The sequence below is a fragment of the Ipomoea nil genome, unplaced genomic scaffold (assembly GCF_001879475.1).
Source record: "Ipomoea nil cultivar Tokyo-kokei standard unplaced genomic scaffold, Asagao_1.1 scaffold3170, whole genome shotgun sequence".
In the NCBI taxonomy this organism is placed as follows: Eukaryota; Viridiplantae; Streptophyta; class Magnoliopsida; order Solanales; family Convolvulaceae; genus Ipomoea; species Ipomoea nil.
Window position 1 is genome coordinate 2699841 of NW_017619598.1, and position 5296 is coordinate 2705136.

Consider the following 5296-nt stretch of genomic DNA (forward strand, 5'->3'; position numbering starts at 1 on the left):
GTTCGAAAATGTACAAGTGCAAAAGATATTTGGGATACTCTCATCAAGATCGGAGAAGGAGATGAACAAGAGAAAGATAATAAGCTCACAATTGCTATGAAGAAGTTCGAGGACTCACTAGTACAAAAAACATCAATAAAATCGACTAATTTGCGTCCAAAATTAGAACTTTGGACGCCTAAAGTGTAATGCGGTGGCATTTTTGTAATTAAAATGCCACTATATAAATAATTTTCTTTTTTTTTTAAATTTTAAAACAGTATTGACGTCCAAAGCTCTGTACTTTGGACGCCAATATTAAAATCCTCCTATTATTCGCGTCCAAAGCTCAGTACTTTGGACGCGAATAATAATCAAGCGCGTCCAAAATGGGTAACTTTGGACGCGCCTTATTAAATTTATCCAACCAACCCTAGCTCAAATCAGATCAGATCGCAGCTCCTCGCCGTCTCCGTCCATCGCAGCTTCATCCCTCTGCTGCGATCCACCGCTTCGATCGTCTCACCGCACACCACCATCTATTCTGTCGTCGCACACCGCCACATTCGACACCCCACCACAGCTTTGTCGTTTCGGAATAGCGTGCCGTCGATCTGCAGCCGCCAACGCCGTCTCCACCGCCTACCCTTCCGATCTTCTTCGTCGTTCCCTCCTCCAGCTACCCTGCGACGCTACAGCTATCAAACATGCTTTTATTGATTATTTCATCTATTTTTTGTAATTTTTTTATTGATTTATCTATTATTGTTTCGTTTTTGAGCAATTCTTCAAAGTTTGTTCCCTTTCTTTGTCTCGTGTTTGGGTACTTTAGATTGGTTTAGTGGTGAAATCTATGTAGTTTTCTTGAGAACTAAATTAGAAAGGAGGAACATTTTTGAACTTAAATCAAGAGCTCAAGAATGGTTTCTGTGTTTAGATTTGTGCTTAAATCAGGAATTTAGTACTCTTTTTTTGTTTTTCTTTTGCAGCTAGAATTCTTCCAGTTGTGAAAAATCAACATCTTTTGCTTTGTACACTCTTGATTGGCAACTCTTTAGCAATGGAGGTTTGTGGGACATGGTTTACTTGATCTGGAGTAATATAATTGTGTGTGTTCTCATTGCTAACTTAGTTGATTCCTTTTTTTGGTTTCTCGTTTCGTCTAGTCTCTGCCTATATTCTTGGACAGTTGGAGCGACAGTGGCACCTTTCGTTCGTCTGCTGCTTTGGCTTTTTTTCCCAGTTGCTTATCCAATTAGTAAGGTAAAATGGATATGCAAGCACATAGATTTAGTATTGTGTGTATTGCAGAATTTTGTATATTTCTAGGAAATGTCTTATGTTTGGTTTTGGTTCTAGGTTTTGGACTGGATGTTGGGAAAAGACCACTCTGCTCTCCTACGCAGGGCAGAGCTGAAAACATTTGTTGATTTTCATGGAAACGAGGTTTGGTCCTTATCATGTGTACAAGCTGTAATGTCTTCCTTAATCTCTCTTTTTCCGCTTAAATTACCCCTAACTTTCGTTTTCTATTCCATGTTAGGCTGGGAAAGGAGGCGATCTGACTCATGACGAAACAACCATTATTGCTGGTGCTCTTGAGCTGACGGAGAAAACAGCTAAAGATGTCATGACACCGATATCGAAGGCATTCTCTGTTGACCTGGATGGAACTCTTGATTTGTGGGTTTATGCTTTAACTGTTCCCTCGAAGCTTTAATCTTTGTGACTATTTTAGTACTGACCTTTACATTTCGATTACCCACTTTCTTGTGTAGGCCGTAGGGAGACGCTTAATTCTATAATGACAATGGGGCATAGTAGAGTACCTGTATACTATAGAAATACAGCAAATATTATCGGACTTATTTTGAAAAATTGAGCTCTAACTGAAGGTAATTAATTGTTATTATTTATGAAACAGAAAAAATCCCAGTTATATCCTAGTGGCAACTACTGACTTTTTTGCAACTATTAGCATTGTCTGCAGAAGTATAAATATGAAGGTTGTCCATTAGATATGTCACCTTCTATATAGCTATTAATCACTGCACCTATAAGTGACAGTAGTTATAGAAGTTAATGGTCTTGAGTTATCATCACTCTTGAATGATGAAATCCATGTGTGATCACATGATGTGTTATCCCATGTTCATTAGCCCTTATTTTTCTCATAGGTTCTAGTATTTCTATGTTTAAATGTGCTATGTTGTTTAGTTCTTTGATTTGGAAACAAACTGCAGGGTCCATTTTCCACAAGACATTCACCCCGTGGCATATTTTGCAGTCGCACATTGAATCTGCGGTCAATCAGTGCGATTGGATATGATATGGACTATACTCTTATACACTATAATGTTATGGTAAATAGTATTTCTTTATTCTTATATCTGAAATCTTCATTGGCTAATCTTTCTCCCCAGTTAAATGATGGGAATGCTTTGACTTCTAAACTTATAGGCTTGGGAAGGAAGGGCTTATGATTATTGTATGGACAATTTGAAAAATATGGGCTTTCCTGTGGATGGGCTTGCTTTTGACCCTGAATTGGTATGGTAGAGCATTCCCCTTACATTTGCATACATATTGTTATATATGTACTCACAGATGCAGAGAAGACAATGCAACATGGTTATGTAGGTCATTAGAGGGCTTATTATTGATAAAGAGAAAGGTAATCTGGTTAAAGCAGACCGTTTTGGATATGTTAAGAGAGCTATGCATGGAATAAGTATGTTATCTACTCGAGAAGTGAGGTAAGAATGAATACTTTTGATTGTTCACTTTGAGGAATAAGAATTAACCGAGTCCTTTGCCATCTTAAATTTAATATATGGCTTATATTTATACAATCTTTTTAACTTGTAAGATCTGCCATTGCTCATGAGCTATTCAATTAATTTTAGCATTACTGAACCTCTGAGGAGCCATGGAATAACAGTTATATATTTATGTTCAAATTAAATTCTTTGATATGGTACTTTATGCATAAGTATTCAACATCTGGACATGTACTTAATGACAAATCGGTTTAATGTGACTCTTTATCTTTGTGTTCAATGGAAGTGAGATATATGGGAGAGAGCTGGTGGATTTGCGGAAGGAGAGTCGATGGTTGTTCCTCAATACACTATTCTCTGTTTCAGAAGCTGTAGCTTATATGCAGGTATATCACTTCTTAATTACATGCTCTTATTATTCTATATATTCTTTTCCTTCTGTTCTTTATTTTAATTTCCCGTATAGCTTTAGCTCTTTCCCATCTTTCTGAAACTCTCTTTGGTTATTGTAAGGGGAAAAGTGTGAATAAGTCAAGAAGGAAGTGAAACTAAAAGTGAGCTAACATGAAATAAAATTAATGATTTGACTTTTGAGTTGCTGATACCTTTGGCAATCTCATACAACAGGTAAATTCACCTAATTTTGGGGGAATTAATTAACCATGCCATGAGTACATAACAATCAAAATTTTAGCGTCCTGTGTGCTGAATTGATGGTAGTTGCTTAAAAAGATTGGTGTAACTTTATATGGGATTGAGTGCTTAAAAAGATTGGTGTAACTTTATATGGAAATAGGAACTGCAGAAATATCTGAGCAAAGACATTTTGAGACTCCAGTTTACTCAAAATTATAACATTCTGTTCTATTTTCTTGTGAAATAAAGTTCATTCATTTGTTTTAATTGCTGCACTCTATCAGAGGCAAGCCTACTCTCATCATTACTGTTTGGTGCTGAAGATGATTGGCTCTCTTCATTCTATTCTTGCTTCGTAAAGAAGGTAATAATTTCATATGAGCTGCCATCAACAGGTCTCAAAAGAACTATCCTTTTAGTGAAATCTCTAATGGACAAATGCATTGTTTTCTTAAAGTTAATGGTGTTGTTGGCTGTTAAACTGCTTGTACTTCATTGCTGTCTATCTTGATCCAGTTAGATATTGCACATTGGCTCTACAGTGCTGGCTTCCTAGTGCATTTCTATCAATTCCTATATGTAGAGTCAGACCTCCCAAAGCATTGTACTCAAATTTTCTTTAATGATAATATATAGGCATTGGGTTGAATTGTTTTATCACTTTTTCCAGGACAAAGGTGTCCTACCTTCAGAGAAGCTTGGTTTTAACATTCAAATTCCATCCTCATTAAAGAAGCAGCTGGTTGATGATTGTGAATTTATTACCCATTTGGCCAAGGTAAAAAAGAGGCATTCTCTGTATGTATACATTGAAATTCAGTTTGGTGTAAGTTTATTAAGCTCTGTTTAACATATGTTTTGTGTACACATAAAGTTAGCATAAGTGCATTTAGTTCAATGAAAAAAATCTAAATAAAGTACATAGGTCATAACAAGTTTAAGGTATTAATGCCTTTTATATACATATTTTGCAGCTTGTCCAACTTCCTCGTTCTCCGAGTGTAAATGAAATACTAAGCAAGTACAATGACTATCGCCTAAAAAACGATGGAATGTGAGTTCATGTTATTTCACATGTTCCTCCCTATCTTGATAATTTTTTAGTGCAAGTTGTTTCTTTTATTAGTGATTTTTGCATGATATGGTAATTCTTTGAAGCTGAAATTTCTCAAGTCTTTATTCTAATGGAATGTGAATATTTATACTAAATATGTTTTTGTTAGTAATTAGGTCTCATTATACTTTTAAAACTAGTTGTCTGTTCAGCTTGTGAGGATGGATATTGTGGTTCTGATGTTCAATATTTTTGGTGGGTGAAGAATTGCTGATTCAGTAAGCGAAATTCTTAGTGGATTGCAATGTTACTTTGACAAAGCATTGTCTGCTATGCTCCTTTACAAGAATGAGCGCGAGCAATATCAAGAAGCAATTAAAGATGGAGTCTCTCCATCTGTGTATGGTGCTGAGCATCTATTACGTTTTGGAATGCTCGTGTTTTTTGGTCTGCAGTTTTAAGTAGTTTATTTTAATTATTAACATTTAGAATTTGTAGTTTATTTGTAGTAAAATGTTATTAGAATTGAAATTTTAGATTGGTGTGTTTTAGTTGATAGAATTGGTGTGTAGTATACATCTTAAATTGATTAATGTTGAAATATATTATTTGGTAGTTATGCTGGAATGTACAGGAAAATATTGGTAGTTTTATAAAAAAAATAATTTTTTTTTAAAATTTTTCTTTTAATATACGCGTCCAAAGTTCACGAACTTTGGACGCGAATTATAATTTTTTAAATCAAAACGTTACCTTTGCGCGTCCAAAGTTCATGAACTTTGGACGCTCAAAGGTAGTATTTTATTTTTAAAAATGATAATTCGCGTCCAAAGTTCACGAACTTTGG

General features: G+C 35.2%; 1 protein-coding gene across 2 annotated transcripts; it reads left to right on the top strand.

The window, feature by feature from the left end:
* The first annotated feature begins 689 nt into the window (after window positions 1-689).
* Window positions 690-5070, top strand: LOC109167827. 2 transcript variants are annotated; one of them, XM_019316899.1, is made up of 12 exons: window positions 690-1045; window positions 1146-1242; window positions 1339-1425; window positions 1523-1662; window positions 1758-1874; window positions 2223-2342; window positions 2440-2529; window positions 2620-2735; window positions 3046-3145; window positions 4066-4173; window positions 4370-4449; window positions 4715-5070. In XM_019316899.1, the coding sequence occupies exons 6-12, from the start codon at window positions 2310-2312 to the stop codon at window positions 4908-4910; spliced, it is 723 nt and encodes a 240-aa protein (XP_019172444.1). In that variant the 5' UTR covers window positions 690-1045; window positions 1146-1242; window positions 1339-1425; window positions 1523-1662; window positions 1758-1874; window positions 2223-2309; the 3' UTR covers window positions 4911-5070. The 2 variants fall into 2 exon arrangements, 1 of the variants encoding a protein (XP_019172444.1); XR_002051923.1 differs by lacking the exons at window positions 2440-2529; window positions 3046-3145; window positions 4066-4173; window positions 4370-4449; window positions 4715-5070 and having other exon boundaries at window positions 724-1045; window positions 1765-1874; window positions 2587-2621.
* Window positions 5071-5296: the final 226 nt, after the last annotated feature.

Bases quoted from the DNA above. Each gene is read 5' to 3' on its own strand.
- LOC109167827 (XM_019316899.1), top strand. From the start codon at position 2,310: ATGGACTATACTCTTATACACTATAATGTTATG. The intron at 2,343-2,439 runs GTAAATAGTATT...CTAAACTTATAG, and splicing joins TTATACACTATAATGTTATG to GCTTGGGAAGGAAGGGCTTA. The intron at 4,450-4,714 runs GTGAGTTCATGT...TGGTGGGTGAAG, and splicing joins CGCCTAAAAAACGATGGAAT to AATTGCTGATTCAGTAAGCG.